Source organism: Podarcis pityusensis (assembly GCF_964106645.2).
Source record: "Podarcis pityusensis genome assembly, chromosome: 9".
NCBI lineage: Eukaryota > Metazoa > Chordata > Lepidosauria > Squamata > Lacertidae > Podarcis > Podarcis pityusensis.
The window spans coordinates 66,959,095-66,980,410 of NC_138034.1; the positions used below are offsets into that span (position 1 = coordinate 66,959,095).

General features: G+C 47.3%; 1 protein-coding gene across 2 annotated transcripts in view; it reads right to left on the minus strand.

Moving 5' to 3' along the window:
* Nucleotides 1-19,679, minus strand: part of FRAS1 (Fraser extracellular matrix complex subunit 1) — a 369,664-nt gene extending 349,985 nt beyond the window's left edge. For both annotated transcript variants that reach the window (XM_081020604.1, XM_081020603.1), the window contains exons 1-2: nt 18,381-19,679; nt 2,953-2,984 (exon numbers count right to left, since the gene is read on the minus strand). In XM_081020604.1, coding sequence (XP_080876730.1) covers nt 2,953-2,984; nt 18,381-18,456 — 108 coding nt within the window. In that variant the 5' untranslated portion in view covers nt 18,457-19,679. The remainder of the gene's footprint in view (nt 1-2,952; nt 2,985-18,380) is intronic.
* Nucleotides 19,680-21,316: the final 1,637 nt, after the last annotated feature.

Here is a 21,316-nt window from a genome sequence, read left to right on the forward strand (position 1 = left end):
AAAAACACAGATTAAGACGCAACTAGCCACACTACAGCTCTTCCTGCCATTATCTGGTTCAGCGTTAGGCAGATGTTCAGTCCCCTCACCCACAGCCATGAGAACTTTCCTTCCTCAGTACACCCCACGACATCTGCGGAGATACATGGAGAGGAACCAGCAGTCTATCATAAGCGGAGGGCTAAGAATCAGTCACTTAGGCACAGGATGAAAGGGAAGCTCTGTACGTGTCTGGCATCCTCACTGTCTTTGCTACCTACAAAAACCTACAAGCCCGGTGAAAAAAAAGTCCTGCAAATATCAGCCGCACGTCAACAGGCAGGGGTGACATCCTGATGTCTCATTTCCGCGTGTTCTGAGCACCAGTATATTACAGTACTTATCGAGCCAAAATGTGGAGGGGAGAATTATCTGCCGCACAATTTATTAGAGTTGATGGAGTGTAGGCAGATTTCTCAATAGCCTTTAAAACATTGTGATGCTCCACAGTATATTTTTAATGGAAACAAATGCATGCAATCTGCTCCGGCTTTCCTCCGAGCCGTCCGCCAAAGACAACGGGCCGTAAATCAATTTCATCTCATCCCCTCTCTCTCTCTTTGCAACAGGATGGCTTTAAAGGGACAATGTCAAAGTTGGGAGGGAAGAGGAATTTTAACTCTAAGAGGGTTAGACGCAAGGAGCAACTGGCAGGATACGGATGGAGGAAAGATCGCGTTTGCACCAGGGCACTAAATTGAGAGCTAAATCTCTGTTAGCAAGGTCAGACCCAGACCAATGGGGGCCACTTCACACCTCACAAGGTAGGGGATAAAAGAAGGAGTTGCATAGAAACCACCGAGTCCATGCATGCCAGAAATAATTGGAACTACATCTCCAGGAGGGCTGGGCAATATCTGGTTTTCAACTTCTTGATATATTACCAGCTAAACATTGTGGTATGCTGATGTATCACAATTTCTGAAATAAGGTTGGAACTATGTAGAGGTGGGATGCAGGTGGCACTGTGAGTTAAATCACAGAGCCTAGGGCTTGCCGATCAGAAGGTCGGCGGTTCGAATCCTCGCGACGGGGTGAGCTCCCGTTGCTCGGTCCCTGCTCCTGCCAACCTAGCAGTTCAAAAACACATCAAAGTGCAAGTAGATACTCCCGCTCCGGCAGGAAGGTAAACGGTGTTTCTGTGCGCTGCTCTAGTTCGCCAGAAGTGGCTTAGTCATGCTGGCCACATGACCCGGAAACTGTACGCTTGCTCCCTTGGCCAATAAAGCAAGAGGAGTGCCGCAACCCCAGAGTCGGCCATGACTGGACCTAATGCTCAGGGATCCCTTTACCTTTATGTAGAGGCGTTGCCTGGCTTCACAGTTTTTTCCCACATTGTGATTTTTGCATAGCACACACACACATCATGATTCGCAATATACGCCAGGTCAAAAATTATGAAACCAATATCTTGATATGGGCTGGAAACCAGTTTCAGATGATATATCGCCCAGCCTTAACACCCACCATGATTTGTGATATATTGCCAGGTCAAAATCACATACTGGTGGAATTCACAATGCGTTGTTAAAGTAGGTGCGGAGCTATCGCACAACAAAACTTCCTCCCAAACAGATCAGCGTTCTGCCAAAGAGCTAAGCAAGGGGAAAATACAATGCAAAGTTTGGGGAAACACTTGGATTGATGCAACGTTGTCTAACCTCTCCACAAACAAATCTGAATAAATAGTCTTCAAACAGGTCAATTGGAAACAACCTTAGAATCTCTCACCGCTTTCCTCCAATTGAAGCCTGATGGGAGCATTTTTTGTTAGGCACACCATGCAATGAAATGTAAAAAAAGACCCACAGTTGAGCCAAAAGTTGGTCCAGCAATATTAAGGGCAGTTCACCCTTCTAAGGCAGAGATTAAAAATCAGACCGTACCCATCTCTCAGACACTTGCTAATCCCACATGCCACACTCTACATAGGGGGAAAGTTTACATACACATTTCCTGACACAGCTAATACTTTCTCTTACAGCATGGCTAAGCCGACAAAGATCATTACTCTTGAAAAAAGCAAAACCACTCAGCAACAATTTATATCATAAAATCAAGGCTTTAAGAGTATTATCTGAAAATCGTCTCCCGTACTCACTCCTTCAGCCATGGACAAAAACACAGCTGGCTGAAAAAGGGAAATTTAATAAAGTTTCGGAAATCTCAAACATGTTCTGTACCTCAGGGCTTACAAAACACACAGCCCTATATGCAGTGGAATCCTATGCATGATTCTTCGTCTACCCAAAATCAAGCCCCATCCAGTTTAATGGGACTTACTCCCAGGTATGTGCATATAGAGTTGCAGGGGTTTTTTATGTCACACACAAACACAAATGCATAGAATAGTTAATCACAGTTCTGTAACATTTTTTAAAAAAGTTTACTTACAACCAAAGTATAAAAGGACCATGTAACAAATATAAGAGTTACCTTTCAGATCAATAAACAGTGCAATTCTATGAATGTTTATCCATAAGTTTTCCTGGGGAAGAAGTAAGTGTGTTGAGGGTTGCAGTCAAAGCCATACCTTGTGTGTGTTTTTAATGATTTTGCAACTATTGCAATAACATTGCAATACCTGTAACTGTTGCAATGAAGGGATAGCATTGGGGAAAGAAGCAGACAGGCCTTTTGCAAAATCTGCAAATTCTCCCTCCCCAAGTCCTCTCCCCCTCCCGCCACTTCTAGCCAACTTGTGCCCTATGGTAGCCACCTCAAAAACAGTAGCAGAGGATGCCATCGCAATAGGTATGGGGGCTAGGACCTCTCCGGTCCCACCATCGTCTGAGCACTGTGCTTTCCTTCTTCCAGGCTAGAATTTGCTTCAAGGACAAAGCCCCTTCCATGCCATAAAATGAAATCTAATTCAAGCACAGCTAGTCACAAATAACATTAAATCTGACCTACCTGAAATGATGAGCCTCGGTAGACACATACACCTGAAAGACCAGAAAGAAAATTGTGTTAGGCAGACATAAAAACCAACTTGTTAAATTAGGAAGTGCTGGAGAGGGGGGGGAGCACTTTTAACAGTCCCTACAACAAAGTAAAGGGACGCGGGTGGCGCTGTGGTCTAAACCACTGAGCCTAGGGCTTGCCGATCAGAAGGTTGGCGGTTCTAATCCCCGTGATGGAGTGAGCTCCCATTTGCTCGGTCCCTGCTCCTGCCAACCTAGCAGTTTGAAAGCATACCAGTGCAAGTAGATAAATAGGTACCATTCTGGCGGGAAGGTAAATGGTGTTTCCATGCGTTGCTCTGGTTCGCCAGAAGCGGCTTAGTCATGCTGGCCACATGACCCGGAAGCTGTACGTCAGCTCCCTCGGCCAATAAAGCGAGATGAGCGCCGCAACCCCAGAGTCAGCCACGACTGGACCTAATGGTCAGGGGTCCCTTTACCTTTACAACAAAGTAGCCCATTTTCCACAAGCAGCACAGTTTCTCCAACTATCCTGAGTGTCTGGACTCGCAGCGGTTCTCAACCTGTGGGTCCCCAGATGTTGTTGGACTACAACTCCCATCATCTCTGAGCTCTGGCCTTGCTAGCTAGGGGTGATGGGAGTTGTAGTGCAATGACATCTGGGGATCCACAGGTTGAGAAAGGCTGGGAGGGAGCAAACTCACAACAGGAGCATCTGAACCGTCAGCCAACGGGATACAAGGCAAAAGTTCAACCTCAGGCCAGTGCCGGATTTAGGGTGCTGCAGACAGTTCCCCTGCAAAGGTCACCGAACAAGGGTGGATAAAAATCAATGATTTTTAAAAAAAATTTTAAAAAATCAGTTTTTTAAAATTTAAATTGGATTTTTAAAATAAAATTCTTTTGGAGAAAAAATCTTTCTACATATAGTTTTCTATTTAAGTTACATTATAGTCCAAAGGCTATTCATCAGGAAATAAGGGTTTGTTTTAAGTTTTTCATGCATGCTAAAACTCAGTCTAAGGTTTTTTTTAAAAAATCGTTTAACCACATCAGTTAACATACATGGATACATATGCTTTAATGTTATTGTTTCCTCTGCCCTCCCTATTCCTTTTTCCTTTTGTGTGGTTTCAATTGGGTTCTGAGCTTGCAAGCAGGGACAGTTTTATACAGTATTATTATTTTTTCCTTTACATATAAGGTGCTATTTTTAAATGAGGAAGATAAAAGTGAGGAAAAGAAAATACACAAATATATATAGTATATCACTATAACAGTTGTTAACAGTTACCATTAAAATTGTTTCAACCTACTGTATTTTGTATAAATGAGCTTCCGATTTCATTACACTTGTCCATGCAAAGTCTGAACTTTTAATAGCTTCCTAGCCCTTTGAAAAAGTTGGGTGCTTTGTAAGTGAGAAAGAAGCACAGCAGAAATGAGTTTATCCTTTAACAGCTTGTCTTCCACCAACTTCAAGCCTGGAAGAGTGCTTGTTTCTGTTGAAAGGAGCCTAGGAAACCACAGATGTTCCTAAAATAAGTTATCATCCATTCTAAAATGTATCTCAGCAGCTGCAGGGCATGAAATGGAACACTGCAACGAACTATGCACAGCACATTGGTATGAATACTCAGAACATGCTAGAAAGGATGCCTTTGACCCAAATGCTAGAATTTTAGCTTCTGCAGATATTAGGGGTTTGGGGCAGGACCTGAACTCAGATCCAAGGGAACACATCACAAGAATTTTAGAAATTCACGCAGAAAAAAGTTAACAGGGTATCATAGGGGCAAAGCAGAGCCAGTGACTTGTGCCGGCCAAAATAGAGGCAGAGGATTAAAATAAGTACAATATTTGTGCTATTAACATCACATCTAGTTTGACCCTGATTTAGGAGGGACCAGAAAATAGACACTGACTTGGTAAATAGGACAGTTGGAGCATATGCAATACGAGGTCTCGGCACGTCCCTCTCAATCCGATTCAGGGCACAATCCAATGCTCTGGAGTGCCCCATCCAAGCTGGGACAAATAGGGACCAATTGCTCCTGATCAATTGAGAGTCCTAGCAGTCTTTGATTAGGGTTGAACCCCTAACTAATCGCAGAGGTTGCACAAGTATTGGAATTCCGCCTTGGCCCATGAGCGCAAACTAGACGACTCGTCCCCATTTTTATGCAAAGGGCATCTTTTGTTTTGGCGGAGGTCTCCTGGGAGACAGGTACGGTTTCGTGTGCAAAAGACTACACTTCCCATCATCCACTGAAATTCTGAAGCGAGGGAGTGGGAGGGAGCCAGAGAAGGAGGTGGGGCTATAAATGGCCGTGCCAAAGCATGAGCCGAGTTCTGTCAATGGGAACAATGACGCTTCGGGTGAAGCCACGTGACTCCATTTGACAGCCCCATATTGCTCTGGGTGGACCCAATCCAGGACTGTCTCAACCTGTTCTGGTCAAATTCTGGGTCAAACTGGGTCAAACCAGTAAGGTAAAAGGTAAAGGTAAAGGACGCCTGGACGGTTAAGTCCAGTCAAAGGTGACTATGGGGTTGTGGCGCTCATCTCGCTTTCAGGCCAAGGGAGCCAGCATTTGTCCACAGATAGCTTTCCGGATCATGTGGCCAGCAGGACAAAACCGCTTCTGGCACAACAGAATACCGGTGACGGAAACCAGAGCACATGGAAACACCGTTTACCTTCCCGCCGCAGCAGTACCTATTTATCTACTTGCACTGGCGTGCTTTCAAACTGCTATGACCCATGTACCTATGGGACCGCCTCTCCTGGTATGCCCCGCGGAGGACCTTAAGGTCCACAAATGACAACATTTTGGAGGTCCCAAGTCGCAAGGTGGTTAGATTGGTCTCAACTAGGGCCAGGGCCTTTTCAGTACTGGCCCCGACTTGGTGGAACGCTCTGTCACAAGAGACTAGGGCCCTGCGCGACTTGACATCTTTCCGCAGGGCCTGCAAGACAGAGCTGTTCCGCCTGGCCTTTGGTTTGGACTCAGTCTGACCCTTACGTTTCCCTCCCCTTATGGTATTGATCTATGGGCTATTATTAAAATGAGGCTGCATTTTAAATTGTATTTTAACCTGTATTTTAAATTGTGGTTTTTTTCCCTCCCCTATTATGTTTTTATTGTAATTTCACGGGTGTTAGCCGCCCTGAGTCTGGCTCTGGCCGGGGAGGGCGGAGCATAAATAAAGATATATTACTATTACTATTATTATTATTATTATTATTATGAGGTTGGCAGGAGCTGGGACAGAGCAACATGAGCTCACCCTGTTGCGAGGATTCGAACCGCCAACCTTCTGATTGGCAAGCCCAAGAGGCACAGTGGTTTAGACCACAGCTCCACCCACATCCCCATAAGCCAGTGCACAGCCCTGGCACACTATCCACAGAGGGCTAAAAGGGGCACTGGAGCCCCTCTGGTAACCTCCTGCTCAACATAGGATCTGCAACCCAGGTTGTGACTACAGCATCCTTGACAGATGGCAGCTGAGTCCCTGCTTAAACTCCTCTGACAAAGAGAGCCCAGCACAGCATGGAAGTGTTGCAACCTGAAAAACATTTCCCCGCTTGAAACTGCGGGCAAGCATTTCACTGTATCGCAAAGTAAAATGTAGGAAGGATTAAATCACACACTCCTGAGCTGGCAAGCTCTTGCTTAGAATAAGTCACAGCTGACACTCATGCAAAAATCACAGGGTTGCTGCTGTTGCTTTTTCATCTGCTACAGTTATTTTTTTTAATACACCTTCTACAAATGAGACTTACAGGGAGGACTATGAATTATTGCAAAAAAGGACTAAGAAGGAGTTTATTGAGGATTTGGATTTTATAGCAATGACTATTAAAATAAAATGCAAAATCAGAAAGGAGGTTAGAAAACCATTAGTTGAGGTTGACAGAAGTCCTAGGCTGTGATAGACAAAGGTTTGTTGTATTGTATAAGATGGGATATTATGTTTGGAAAACATGTGCAAAAAAAAAAAAAAATTATTTGAGAGACAGAGAGAGAGAGAGAGAGAGAGAGAGAGAGAGAGAGACTTACAGGGAGGACATTCTTTGCCAACCTGTCACCTTCCAGATGTTTTGGACTACAACTTCCATGAGCCCCAGCTGCAAGTCGGGACTGATGGGAGTTGTAGTCCAATGCACCAGGCTGAGAAGGCCTGGGTAGGAAATAAAGCCTCTTGGAGAGAGTAAAGCAATGCTTTTATGGAAATCACGATGCACCACACACGCCTTATTTCTTAAAGCTTTCTTTCTTTCTTTCTTTCTTTCTTTCTTTCTTAAGAAAAAGAGAAGTGCCTTCGAAAGCACCTAAAGGGAATTGCAAAAAAAGTCAAGCCAGACACTGGCCATTTGTTTGGTGAAAAGTGACGCCTCTCTCGTCTTCGAGGCGCAAGTGGCTCTGCTGCAGGATGCAATCGCTGGGGGTTCTGAAGGACACGAGGATTTGGTTCAATGCCGCCTGGGGACGCGGAGACAAAGGAAGGGTTTATGGCCAGCGCTGCAGTTGGTCTCCCCAAGGAGGCAGCAACAGCCACTTCTGCACCGCACCTGCCAGACCGTTAATAAAAGTGTCAAGGCCAGGGCCTGCGCAGGAAGCTGATTGCCTGCTTCCAACGCTATGAAATCCAAAGTGAGAGGGCAGTTTTGAAAAGCAGGAGACGGCCCTTTGAGTACAGTAAGGGAGCTGGACATGTTTAGCCTGGAGAAGAGGAGGTTAAGGGGTGATATGATAGCCATGTTCAAATATATAAAAAGATGTCACATAGAGGAGGGAGAAAGGTTGTTTTCTGCTGCTCCAGAGAAACGGACACGGAGCAATGGATCCAAACTACAAGAAAGAAGTTTCCACCTAAACATTAGGAAGAACTTCCTGACAGTAAGAGCTGTTCGTCAGTGGAATTTGCTGCCAAGGAGTGTGGTGGAGCCTCCTTCTTTGGAGGTCTTTAAGCAGAGGCTTGACAACCATATGTCAGGAGTGCTCTGATGGTGTTTCCTGCTTGGCAGGGGGTTGGACTCGATGGCCCTTGTGGTCTCTTCCAACTCTATGATTCTATGATTCTATGAGTACATGCTGTAAGAAAGCAAAGTTCAGAATGCAGCAGGGAACAAGGCATTCAATGCCCACAGAACCAAAGATCACCAGGGGCCTCTGATTATCACAACGAAGTTTCCCACAGTTTATTCCTGCCAAAATGGCCCAATCCATAGAATCACAGATGACCCCAACGGTCATCTAGTCCAACCCACTGCAATGCAGGAATCTAAACTAAAGCATCCATGACAAACGGCCATACAATCCTGGGCAGGTTTTTGTTTTATTTTCCGCTAACAAGCCACCCACGTTATGTTAACTCTGCTGCCCTAATTGCAAAATAAGTTGTCGTTGCTGTTGTCAACAGCATCCGTAACTCATCCTTCCTCCAAGGAGTTCAAGACACATAGCTGCTCTCCTGTTTTATCTTCACAACCATCTGACAAGGTAGGCTGGAACAAGAGAGTCCCAGAGTGGTTTAACCTGGAAGAGTCAACTCCTCTTCACGGGAACACCTGGAGAACCGGAGCTCTGGGCGGAGAATCTGGGGCCTGCTAACAAGTCTCAGCAATCTTAACAAACTACAGTTGCGTGTCAAGGTCCCCAAGCCACCCCCTAAATAAATCACAATTCACACAGAATTTTTGTTTCAGGTTTTTGGCATAATTTTGGCCACAACTTTATTAAAATAGATAATGTGAGTGGTTGCTTAGGCACTGGTTACGACTATCTGTCCCCGCCCAGGGACAGAACTGACTTCCGAAAGCCAGTAAGGGAAAACAATATTGGGGAGAGAATGGGATGGGCACCATACTGTCACCCCTCCCTGCATGCTCCCAGGGGCTTGCACGGCCCTAGCCCCTTGCCGGGGATACGGACAAAAGCATGGCAAACCCCTGGATTCCTTTAACGGAATTTCCTTGCAGCAGCAGCATTGGAGGGGCAGGCACAGCCAATCATACCCCCTCCACCAACCAAAATTAACCAGGGCCTAACCGCAACCTTACAAGTTGTGATGATTTGCTACGCAGTAGGCAAGAACCAAATGGTGTCAGCCAATCTGCCAAATGGACAAAATTCCTACCAGGCCCCTGCCCCAAAAGCAGACGACCCCATGACAGGCATAGCAATGTCAAACGCAACAGCCCTAAATTAGGGAGGGTGCGCGGGCAATCCGATGCACGCAGCAAAATAGATTGAAAAAAGCTGTGCCAAGAATATATAACCTTTGGGCCAACCCTCTAAATGGTAACATCAAAATCTCCCCAACAACCCAAACTGGCCCAATCACAGTCATGGCCATCCAAACGGTCCCGCCCAGTAACCAAGAGGTGATGTCTTGTTAGACCCCACTGCAACACATGCTCTCTATGAAGGAGAACATGCTCTCCCAGAAATATTTGGGGGAAGCCAGGGCTGCTTAAAGTAGAGACATCACCTTGCCAACAAAGGTCCGTATAGTAAAAGCTATGGTTTTCCCAGTAGTGATGTATGGAAGTGAGAGCTGGACCATAAAGAAGGCTGGTCGCCGAAGAATTGATGCTTTTGAATTATGGTGCTGGAGGAGACACTTGAGAGTCCCATGGACTGCAAAAAGATCTAACCTCTCCATTCTTAAGGAAATCAGCCCTGAGTGCTCACTGGAAGGACAGATACTGAAGCTGAGGCTCCAATACTTTGGCCACCTCATGAGAAGAGAAGACTCCCTGGAAAAGACCCTGATGTTGGGAAAGATGGAGGGCACAAGGAGAAGGGGATGACAGAGAACAAGATGGTTGGACAGTGTTCTTGAAGCTACCAGCATGAGTTTGACCAAACTGCGGGAGGCAGTGGAAGACAAGAGTGCCTGGCATGCTCTGGTCCATGGGGTCACGAAGAGTCGGACACGACTAAACGACTAAACAACAACAACAAGGGCTGCTTAAAGCAGCATCACAACACTTCAAATTCATGCTGTGGGACTTCAACTGTTGGCAGCCCCCACCCGCCCACCCCCCAAAAAGTAACTGGTGCAGCCAGCCAGACGCAAATAGCATGTGGATAGAGGGGAAGAGAAAATTTAATTTGGAAAGCTGCCTACTCTTTTGCCGGGGATTGCGAACAGAGAGCCAGGAGTTCATTATTCCAAACTAATCCATCACAGCAAATGCCCACTTCGGATAGCGGAAGGAGCAAGGAAACCTGCCCTGTGGACAATCTTTAATCACCCTTATTGCAGGACGAAATAGTTGCCGTTTGTTGAAGGGTAACTAATAGGAACATAGGAAACTGCCTTATCCTGAGTTGGATCGTGGCTCCAATTGAGATCAGTGTTGTCTACACTGGTGGGCAGGGCCTCAGTCTGCAAGGTTTCAGTCCAGAGGCTCTTCCCGGATCTTCTGCATACAAACATAAACACATACTCTGCCCCTGGAATACAGAACCTCCCTAAAGAGATCCGCTCACACAGAGTCAGGTCACTGGTCCAACTAGCTCCATTCTGTCCACACTGGCTGGCAGCAGCACTCTACTGTTTTAGACAGGAGACATTCCCAGCATCATCATCATCATACCACCCATCTGGCTGGGTTTCCCCAGCAACTCCGGGCAGCTTCCAACAAAGTACTATTATTAATAATAATAATAACATCAAACATTAAACACTTTCCGTCAGATGTCTTCTAAAAGTCAGGTAGTTGTTTATTTCCTTGACATCTGGTAGGAGGGCGTTCCACAGGGCAGGCGCCACCACCGAGAAGGCCCTCTGCCTGGTTCCCTGTGACTTGGCTTCTCGCAGCGAGGGAACCGCCAGAAGGCCCTCAGAGCTGTGTCCGGGCAGAACGATGGGGGTGGAGACGCCCCTTCAGGTATACTGGACCGAGGCCATTTAGGGTGTTAATGGTCAGCACCAACACTTTGAATTGTCCTTGGAAATTCATTGGGAGCCAATGTAGGTCTTTCAGTGTTATATGGTCTCGGCGGCCACTCTCAGTCACCAGTCTATCTGTCAAGGATTTAGAAGTGCGAAGAATAGAGCCTGGGGCTTTCTGTGTGCAAAGCATGTGCTCAATCCCTGAGCTAAGACACAGAATCCTAGAGCTGGAAGGGACCACGGGGGTCATCTAGTCCAACTCCCTGCAATGCAGGAATCATTTGCCCAATTTGGGGCTGGAACCCACAACCCTGGGATTGAGAGTTCTCCTGTTCAATAGACTGAGCTATCCCTCATCCTGCATGCACCCTGCCTCCAGGCCCAGCTCCAGGTATTATTTTATTTTATTTGTTAAATCTGCATCCAAAGACCTCTGGGCAGTTTGCGGCATAAAAACACAAAGGACAGAACAGAAATAAAGAACGAACAAACCCTCCCCCAAACACATTTAAAAGGGCATCGGATATTAATCAATCAAAGGCCTAGTTGAAGAGGAACATTTTCACCTGGCATCTAAAGATATGTAATGAAGGCACCAGGCAAGCCTCCCTGGGGAGAGTGTTCCACAAACGGGGAGCCACCACAAAAAAGGCCCAGTTCTCATGTTCTCACCCTCCAGACCTCTCGTGGAGGAGGCATATAAAGAAGGGCTAGGTCAGCTCATAGGGGGAGAGGCGATCCTTGCATTGCAATCCTGAGCCATTTAAGGCCGTATAGGTCAAAACCAGCACTTTGACTTGCGCCCAGAAACTAATTGACAGCAAGTGCAGTCTAGCCAGGATCAGTGCCACTGGTGGATGAAGGGTCCCTTGTGTGAGATCCTGCTGCATCAACTTTTATTATTTTACTTCTGCTTGCTTCCCCCTCCCCTCCCTCTTGTTTTATCTTGATTTGATTCCTGCCTCTTTACATTTATATCCCACTTTTCTTCCAATATGCAGGCGGTCTCCCATCCAGACCCAGACCTGCTTAGCTTCAGCAAAATGCGTAGTCGCATATGCTCCTCTGCCTTCAGAACATCACCTGGAATTACCCTGAGATTTTGCTAAATTGAAGGGCAGCATATAGAGAGTTAAAAAGGACCCCTCTTAAGTAGGAAAGCAAAAACAGTCAACTCAGATTGCAATTAAACTTAAGTGGGGTGGAAGTCATTTGTCTGCACAAACATTTGTTTTCAGGGCATCCGATGTGTGTTCAAACCACCTCTGCCACATTGCCTATTTTCACCGGCGAGAGATATTTATGGCGTAACATTTATAGAGGGCATTTCAAGTATTCTGGGACTCTCCCAGATGCCAGGGACTGAACCTGGGAACCAGGCAGAGGGCCTTCTTGGTAATAATAAATAATAATAATAATAATAATAATAATAATAATAATAAATTTTATTTATATCCCGCCCTCCCCAGCCAAAGCCGGGCTCAGGGCGGCTAACAACAATCAAATAATCAAACAATCAAATAATCCAACATTCTAAAACATTTCATTATAAAAATTAATTAAAATCAAATTAATGGCAACCGTTAAGCAAAGTTCTGTGCAGGTTGCCAGAGGAGGGAGTCAGGCTGGGCCCTGACCAAAGGCCTGGTGGAACAACTCTGTCTTGCAGGCCTTGCGGAACGATGTCAGGTCCCGCAGGGCCCTAGTCTCTTGTGACAGAGCGTTCCACCAGATTGGAGCCGCAGCCGAGAAAGCCCTGGCTCTAGTTGAGGCCAGGGTAGTGGCACCCTCCCTGTGGAACGCCCTCCCATCAGATGTCAAGGAAATAAACCACTATCTGACTTTTAGAAGACATCTGAAGGCAGCTTTGTTTAGGGAAGTTTTTAGTGTTTGATGTTTTATTGTGTTTTTAATATTCTGTTGTGAGACGCCCAGAGTGGCTGGGGAAACCCAACCAGATGGGCGGGGTATAAGTAATACATTTTTATTTTTATTTTTCTGCATGCAGAGCAGATGTTCTCTGCCACTGAGAAACAGCCCTTTCCTTTAAGCTTCACATTCGTGAGCTCTATTCAGATGACTGCTCCTTATATATTGCACGCACAGAAGGAGGAATCATGCCTATCGGTTCTGCTCTCCATCTGTTCAGACAAACCCATGGAAAGAGCCCATGCACAGCTTGTACATACAGCTTGTCTGCGTGCACAATGTCTGAACACACAATCAGGAGGAAAGCCTGCAAAAAACCAAAAAAAACCATCCACATACCGTATTTTTTCGCTCTATAAGACGCACCTAGTTTTTGGAGGAGGAAAACAAGAAAAAAAAATATTCTGAATCTCAGAAGCTAGAACAGCAAGAGGGATCGCTGCACAGCGAAAGCAGCGATCCCTCTTGCTGTTCTGGCTTCTGGGATAGCTGCGCAGCCTGCATTCAATCCATAAGACGCACACACATTTCCCCTTACTTTTGGGGAGGGAAAAACTGAGTCTTATAGAGCAAAAAATACGGTATTTTGTCTGCTGGGTTCACAGGTTTAGCTAAACAGAGGGAGGTCCGGGAGGTGGAAATAGCAGGCAAGAACTCTGCTCCCTAGTCCACGGACTGGTCAGCTGAACAACATTTTGTTAGTGAAGGCTAGCAAAAGAACAGGGATGCGCAGAGCTTTTGGGGGACATTGAGCTAAAGCAACGTATCCCATCAGGACACCTGAACTCTGTGGTTATGTGAACACCAGTGGTTTAAAACCCAGTGAGGCTGTTTCCTTCCCACTGCATTTCAAGTTGCGACTGCACATCCCAGAGAGGGGGAGGGAATGCCTTCACCTGTTGCACATTACCTGTTTGGCTTCCCCCTCTCCTCTGCATTCACACACTGTTCATGAAGGTGTAATCTGAGCATGATGCGCAGCGGCTCTCTCAAATGTACGCACCTCTGCTTAACCGCAAAGTGGACGTGGCTTTGGTTAAAGCTGGTTTGGCGGGAAATGCATCAAACAGCAGCATTCCTCAAGAAACTGTGGGATAGCTCTTCACTGTGGATAAGGTTGTGTGAGCTCACTGGGACCAGAGTAAACGACAATGTGTACCCAAACTGCATTTTCCCCAAAACAGCTTCTAGGAGCTCACAACAGAGTGTGAAAGTGGCAGCCTTGTCCTTTTGTTGATCCTCATCTAGACTGCCACTGTAGAGAGAGGTTCAAATTTTTTAAAGTTTTTAGTTTTCAGCATTAATAGCTAAAAGACTGGTTCTCTTTTTTAAATAGATCTATCCTCTGTGAACTAAAAACCCTTCAAGTTAGTTGGAATCATCAGATTCTGTGGAAACGTGTTCCACAAGTTAATTATAATTTGCACAGTGGCTCCCTTCATCTCTAACCTCCAGCCAATTGCTTTGTTTGAAGAGTCTGAATTCTGGTTAAAGTGAGCAAGCGAGAGAAGGGAGCTTCGATTTACAAAGTTCTACCGGGGGCTCTCACTTGGATGAAAACTAAGCAGGCATAAGAACCCCAAATTGTTGAACTTTTTTTAAGACTCTCTCAAATGTATACCACCTCTGCCCAAAGTAAGTTTTTGGGCTTTTAAAAACATTTTATAGCATTTTTATTAGTAGTATTATTTTAATCGCCCTACTTGCCATACATCTAGGTTTTCCCGGACATTTTGCAGACTCAGCAAAAATCATAGGAAGCTGCCATGTACCAAGCTTAGTACAGTGGCACCTCGGGTTACAGACACTTTAGGTTACAGATGCTTCAGGTTACAGACTCCACTAACCCAGAAATAGTACCTCGGGTTGAGAATTTTGCTTCAGGATGAGAACAGAAATTGTGCAGCGGCAGCGTGGTGGCAGCAGGAGGCACCATTAGCTAAAGTGGTACCTCAGGTTAAGAACAGTTTCAGGTTAAGAACGGACCTCCAGAATGAATTAAGTTCTTAACCTGAGTGGTACCTCAGTTCTCAAACTTAATCTGTTTGGGAAGTATATTCCAAAATCAAATCGTTCCAAAACCAAGGCGCGCTTTTCCATAGAAAGGAATGCAAAATGGATTAATCCGTCCCAGACTTTCAAAAAAAACCTACACAGCAATTTAACATGAATTTTACTATTTAACAAGACATTGTTCCCTAAAATGAAAGCAATAAACAATGTACTGCAGTCACACAATCAATCAGTCAGTAGCTGAACTGGGTTCCACACAGTGACAAAAACAAAAACGCAAAATAAATAGCAAAAAGAGACAGACCTCAGCGTTAACACTCAAAATGGAAGTGTGGCACTCAAATCGGAAGTGTAACACACAAAGCAGAGTACGTTCGAGTTCCAAAAAAAGTCTGCAACTCAGAACACTTACTTCCGGGTTTGCAGTGTTTGGGTTCCAAGTTGTTTGCGTACCAAGGTGTTTGAGAACCAAGGTACCACTGTACTGTCCACACTGACTGACAGCAGCTCTCCAGGATTTCAGGCATTTTTTCCCCTACCTGGTGACTGAACTTGGGACCTTCTGCTTGCAAGGCAGATGCTATACCTCTGAGCTACAACCCTCTCCCTGGTACTTTGATGGCCAGTCCATGCTTGCATCATCACTGACTGTGGCATCAAGCAAGGTCTTTGTGAGCCACCCCAGGAGTAATCGCCACAGACCAAAGGCCCGTATCCCCTAAAGTCAATTCCAAGAAGCAGTGGAGGCAGCTCACGCGTTCAGCAGAGAATCGCCGAGTTCAGAGAAATCAAAGAACTAGAGATTATTGGGTGAAGTAAAGAGAAATCAAGCACGCACCCAGGTCAAATGGCAGCAAAGCACGAAGCTGGGATCAGAAATGTGGCTTTTGTGGGTGAAACGACTCTTGGAGTAAGAAGGGGGGGGACTTGAGCATGAGAGCAGGTAAGAGAGTTTTTATGCACAATTAAACTCTCCAGGCCTTATGTCATCCAGCCACTTTTTCCACTCCAGGCTGCTCCGAGACGGCAATAAATCTTACTGTCCCCTGCATGCGCTCCAGGAACAGGCAGGATCGGTGGGTAGTCCATGCCGAAGTAATGTCAGCCGTAATGTTTACCGCGCACTGCCTTGATGGATTGTTTTCCAAACAAACAAGGCGTCTAAAAATTGATATTGGCATGCCTAATGCAGGCGGCAAGACCTCCCGACACACGGGCATATTTTGCACACCGTCGAGTGCAGAACTGGTCTTAAAATAGTAATAGGACTAGTAAATAGGGAGTCACGTTTTCACTTCACATTTCTGGTTTCTAATGAACATGTAGCAAAAAAAACTCTTAAGCGTAACAGCAACTGCCAGGGGCGAAGATGTCTCAGCTCCCGGAGCTTTCAGACAAACATCTTTGAGCTTCTCATGTGTGAATGTCGTTACTGCCAGGCAGAAAGCATAAAGGAGCTGGTTTTATACAGCCAGTTGTGGGTTAAAATAAAGGTAGAGGGACCCCTGACCATTAGGTCCAGTCGTGGCCGACTCTGGGGTTGCGGTGCTCATCTCGCTTTATTGGCCGAGGGAGCCGGCGTACAGCTTACGGGTCATGTGGCCAGCATGACTAAGCCGCTTCTGGCGAACCAGAGCAGCGCACGGAAACGCTGTTTACCTTTCTGCCAGAGCGGTACCTATTTATCTACTGCACTTTGACGTGCTTTCGAACTGCTAGGTTGGCAGAAGCAGGGACCGAGCAACAGGAGCTCACCCCGTCGCGGGGATTTGAACCGCCGACCTTCTGATCAGCAAGTCCTAGGCTCTGTGGTTTAACCCACAGCACCACCCGCGTCCCTACCCCTAATTGTGGGTTACGCATCTATTAAAGGTGCACTGGAAGCTAGGTACCCTCCATAGCTTTATGTACAAACGCAGCCTGGATATGCTCAGTTGGCTACAGCGTGGTGCAGATATGGCCAAGGCTGCAGGTTCGATCCCCGTTTGGGACTGTTGCATATTCTTGCACTGCAGGGGGTTGGACTAGATGACCCTTGGATCCCTTCCAACTCGATTCTACAATTCCATGATTCTATCCCTTGGGAAGGACTGCATCCCAGTGGAGCAGCATCCCAGTGCACGCAAGAGGTCTCGGGTTCAACCCCTGGCATCTCGAGGTAAGGCTGGGAGAGACTCCTACCTGAAACCCTGGTGAGCTACTGCCAGCCAGTGCAGACAACACTAAGTGTGATGGTCCAACTCAGGGTAAGGGACCTTCCTGGGTTCACAATGCTGGCGCATGACATATTCTGGCAAGACTGAAGAGCAATTTGGAAATCAGAGGGCATGGAAAGCATTCTGCTTTTCAAGGTGTGCCACCTAAAGGCAGAACTTCAGAAGGGGGTACTGAGTGTTGAAGTAAGTAGTTCAAAGATGTTCAGGGCACAATGTTGTAAAAAAAGAACGAACAACCACGCATTTGGCAAGTTTGCTGCCACGCTCTTTACACTGCCTGTGCAAAAATGATAAGGGAGGGTGCCTAGGCTTGATCCAATTGATTAAATGCTCTTTGCAGACACTAGATCAGGCATCCCCAAACTTGGCCCTCCAGATGTTTTGGGACTACAAATCCCATCACCCCTAGCTAACAGGACCGGTGGGAATTGTAGTCCCACTGGGAATTGATGATGGTGCCTGCAATAGATAGTTCCATAAGGGAGACTGGGGTGCAATTTCTGGTGGCTGCCGGGCTAAGCAGACCTCGAAGGGGTGTGGCTCAGTGGTAGAGCACCTGCACTGCATGCAAAAGGTCTCCGGTTCACTGTCCCTAGTGACTACAGATAGAATCACAGAATTGGAAAGCTGGAAGGGACCCGAGGGTCATCTAGACCAACCCCAGACAATGCAGAAATCTCAACTAAATCATGCATAACAGATGCCCTCCAAACCTCTGCTTTAAAACATCCAGCACTTCTCATGAGAGTCGAACAGCTCTCATCTCTAGGGAGCCTGTCATAAAACAATCCTGAAGTAGACAGAACAGGGGTCTGACTCAGGATAAACCAGCTCCATTTGTATGATGGAGCCACCGATCTGTAGCAGAAGACCTGCTTTGCGTACAGAAGGTACCGGGTTCAATTCCCGCCATTCCCAGATAGGGCTGGAATAAGAATTCCTGCCTGCAAGTCAGTGTAGACAATACCAGGCTAGATGAACTGGTGATAAGGCAGCTTCCTAAGCGCTTTCGTCTGATCCTACAATGCACTTCTTGTGCTCTTAAGCCAAGAAGAGTTGCAGGCTCTGGGCAACTTAACACAGAGACTTAGCAGCATTTTTTTGCTCTTGGGAGAGTCCCCTAAGCATTCTTCCTCAAGAGGATCACAGAGATTCTCAGGTGGTGGTGGTGGTCGGGCTTGTTGCTTAAAAAAACTAAAAATAAAAAAGCAAGACGGTGCCAGCCCCATAGATCATCTCCAGCCCAACTTCAGCAGGGAAACCTCGCCGCAGAATCTCATTAAGCGGCCCAACTTCTCTCTGTAAAGCGAAATCAATGAAGTCCAGAGCTGAAGCTTTTACTCACCTTCAGCCTGATGGGGCAAAACTGCAAAGGCAGCCAAGACGAGCAGCAGACGCATCCACGCCGCCAGGAAATCCATAGTTAAGCAGAGGTTATATTTTAAAAGGGGGAAAATTGTTTCTTTTTTCTTAAGCCCCAAAGGACCTTCTCTCGGCAGGAGCTTCGTGCAGCATCCGAAGGCAGCTTTTAGAGGGGGAATCAAAGCCTTTTTCTATCCCAGGAACAAAACTAACAGCAGGTACACACGCTTTTGGTTCCGGGGGGTGGGGAAGAGTCCCTGGTTTTTTGGGGTTCGTGGAGATGTCAGGTGGCGCCCCAGCCTTGCGCTCCCGTCTTGGTGGAGAGGAAGAGGCTCTCTCCGCGCTCTGGCGACCCCAGCGCGTATTTACAGTGCGGGCGAGCCGTAGGGCAGAGAGCAGCCGTAAATCACCCAGCGGTGGGTCACCTTTGCGCCCAGGGACGGATCCGGGGGAAGGAGCAGGACGAGAACCGCCACCGCCGCCGCGCGTCTCTTCGGAGAGCTGCCGTCCTCTCCAAGTTGTCCCCCTGCCCGGCAAAGTTCCCCCCGGCGGAGCGATTGGTCGACAAACACCCGAGGCGAGGAGACCTCTCGCCCCTCTCCTCTCCCTCTTAATTCCTGCTTTCTCCCTATCTCGGAGACCCTCCGTCCTTTTCAAAGTCCACTTTGGGGCGCCGCCGCCGCGCCACCCACAAAGGCGCCTCGGATCTTGCGGATCCTCCGCCTGGCGCGCCACGCGCCCTGGGTCGGGCACAGCGCCAAAGCGCGCCCCCTTCCCACCCCGCCCGGATCCTTCTTCCACTCCTCGCCCTCTTTTGGGGGGGCTCCTCGAGGAAACTTTGCAGGTCCCCTCCAGAAGCTGATCTCCTCTCACGCCGCTTCTCCTGCGAAAGCAGCAAGGGGAGGCTGCCTGGCTGGTTAGGGAGAGGGGGAGAGAAAGAGGGGCGTTTCTCCAGAAAGAAAACACAGCAGGCGTTTTGGTTTTTTTAAAGCGGGGCTTTCCCTCCCCTCCCTCCGCCTCGCCGCGCGTGTGAGATGGTAGAATTTCTCCCCCTTTAGCGTAGCAGATCCGCGCAAAAATAGGGGATTTTTTAAAACGCTCCCCCTGCAATACGTCCTGGGAGCAGAGAGGATAATTTCAGTCTGCAGGTGATTTGCAAAAGAGATACCACAAGGCACACATGCAGGCAGGCAGCCGCAAAGACTCTCCAAGGCGCCTGTAGTCGAAATCCACTCTCCATAGGAGGGAGAGGGGCAAGGTCCGTCCTTCTCTTCCTCTCTCCTGGCTTTCTTCCTTCCTTCCTTTCTTTTTTTAAAGAGGTTCTCCTCCACCTCCCTCTCCCATGCAGTGCGAAAATGGACCCAGGGAAAAGGGGCTGTGGTGGTGATATTGCTGGCAAAGATTCCTGAGAAAGTCACGTGGGGAAGAAAGAGTGGGGGGGGGAGAGAAAGAGAGCAACCTGATCCCCTTATTCATGCTGCAGAAGTTTATGTTCCTATAGGCTTGTCTGCTTTTGTCTTGAGATCGGGTGGAAATTGGACAGAGAGAAAGGAGAGAGGGGGGAAGGAAGAGGGCAAGCCGCATCTGTTCATGGGGGGCACACCCACCCCTGCGCCACCCAGGACGAACTGCTGCTGCCATGGTTTAAAAAAGTTTAGCATTGCAGGATTTCTTTCCTGCCTGGCGAAGCGGCACCACCCAGGCTGAAATCACCTCCTTCAACATTCCTGCATTGCAGGGGGTGGGGCTGGATGACCCTCGGGGTCCCTTCAGTTCAATGATTCATGCCCTTCATCCCCCTACTCCCTCCCCCCCACACACACACACCTTAGTGAATTTGCATTACAACCATTCATGCTTTCCTTGTACCCACTGACAGCTATCTCAGATGAAAAAAAGCTCACTTGGTCTATATTGCCTTGTGGCCAGAGATGGAGACGCTGTCCTGTCCCCCTGATGAGCTTGGTCAAACTTTTTCAGCAGGGAGCCGGTTCACTGTCCCTCAGACCTTGGGGGGGGGCGGACTATATTTTTTTTGGGGGGGATGAATGAATTCCTATGCCCCACAAATAACCCAGAGATGCATTTTAAATAAAAGGACACATTCTACTCATGTAAAGACACGCTGATTCCTGGACCGTCTGCAGGCCGGATTTCGAAGGTGATTGGGCCAGATCCGGCCCCCAGGCCTTAGTTTGCCTCCCCATGATCTTGGTGATAGCCAAGCAATGAGTAAAACCGCAGCCCCTGTGATCTGTCCGCCGAACAGCCCCACCGCCATTTCCTCTCTCCATCCAGTGAAACTGACAAGGTCAAGGGAAGATTGTTCTCCGTGCTGTCCATTCATCCATCTGGTCTCTGGTGAAAATAGTTGAGTCCCTGGTCCCGTCCTTCAGTGGAGGGATTTCATTTCCCCATAAATGGTTGTGCGTAGTAAAACCTGAGCTACAAGGACAACCCAACAGGCAGGACATCAGGGAAACTGACAAGGCTGTCTTGCATACTTGGATGCAGCTCTGTGGAAGAGGGACACGAGTGTAAAGATGTTGTTGGCATCATTAAGAAGACGGACCAAAGACTATACATGTATGCTACGACAGCCGCCAGAGTTTTGATAGCCCAAAAGTGGAAGACACAGGCGATACCGACTGTAAAGGAGTGGCAGACAAAGTTGGTCGAGTACGTGGAATTAGCAAAGCTGACACATAGGATTCACGGTCAGGAGGAAACAAAGTACCAAAAAGCATGGACTAAACTTATGGTCTATATAAGTGAGAACTGTAGAAATTTGAAGACGTTAGCAGGACTGAAATAAATCTAATGTCATGGTTTAGTTTTCTATTAATGAAACTGTGAATTAAGGATTGGAATAAGAAAACCTGCGGAAGGGAAGGAGGGAAGTCAACGGCTCTATGGAGC